This window comes from Nannochloropsis gaditana, assembly GCF_000240725.1.
Source record: "Nannochloropsis gaditana CCMP526 unplaced genomic scaffold scaffold259, whole genome shotgun sequence".
NCBI classification, from domain to species: Eukaryota; class Eustigmatophyceae; order Eustigmatales; family Monodopsidaceae; genus Microchloropsis; species Microchloropsis gaditana.
In genome coordinates, this window is record NW_005803694.1 from 1 (window position 1) to 493 (window position 493).

Sequence of the window (493 nt, forward strand, 5' to 3'; positions counted from 1 at the left end):
CCCGTGGGGCAATCACACTCAAACTATGCGACCGTCCATTTCCCTATTTGGAATCCTTCCCCCTTCCTTTCCCCTTCCTTTCCCTTCCCTCCACCGTGACCTCCCCCAGCGCCTCCAAGCCGGTCGTTCCTGCGCCTTCCGCTTCCATACCCCGGTTTCCTGAGAGCTGGAAGGAGGAAGCTTCCTGCGAATATTTGGGCACCAGCATGGGCGCCTCACAGAGGAGGGCGAAGACTTCCTCGGTGCTGTGCATGACCAACGGACCACCAACCGGCTCCCAGAGACCGCAAGCTTTCAGGGAGCGCTTCATGTTCCGGGTAGCATTGGAGAGAATGACGGCGACGCCCGCGGCGGCGGCGACGTCCACGATCTCCCCCAAGGCAGCCAGGGCAGGCAGGTCCAGCAGGCGGATGCCGCTTACGTCGAGAAGGAGGAAACGGAGTTTTCCTGAACGAGAGAGAACATGAAGAAGATGGTATATGCCGGAGGGTAT

The 493-nt window shown here is 60.0% G+C and overlaps 1 protein-coding gene across 1 annotated transcript in view; it reads right to left on the bottom strand.

Annotated features, from left to right (window-relative positions):
• Positions 1-31: 31 nt before the first annotated feature.
• Positions 32-493, bottom strand: part of NGA_0078800 (sulfate transporter) — a 7,309-nt gene continuing 6,847 nt past the window's right edge. The window contains exon 4 of the mRNA XM_005855197.1: positions 32-447. Within this exon, the coding sequence (XP_005855259.1) occupies positions 418-447 (30 nt within the window). The 3' untranslated portion in view covers positions 32-417. The remainder of the gene's footprint in view (positions 448-493) is intronic.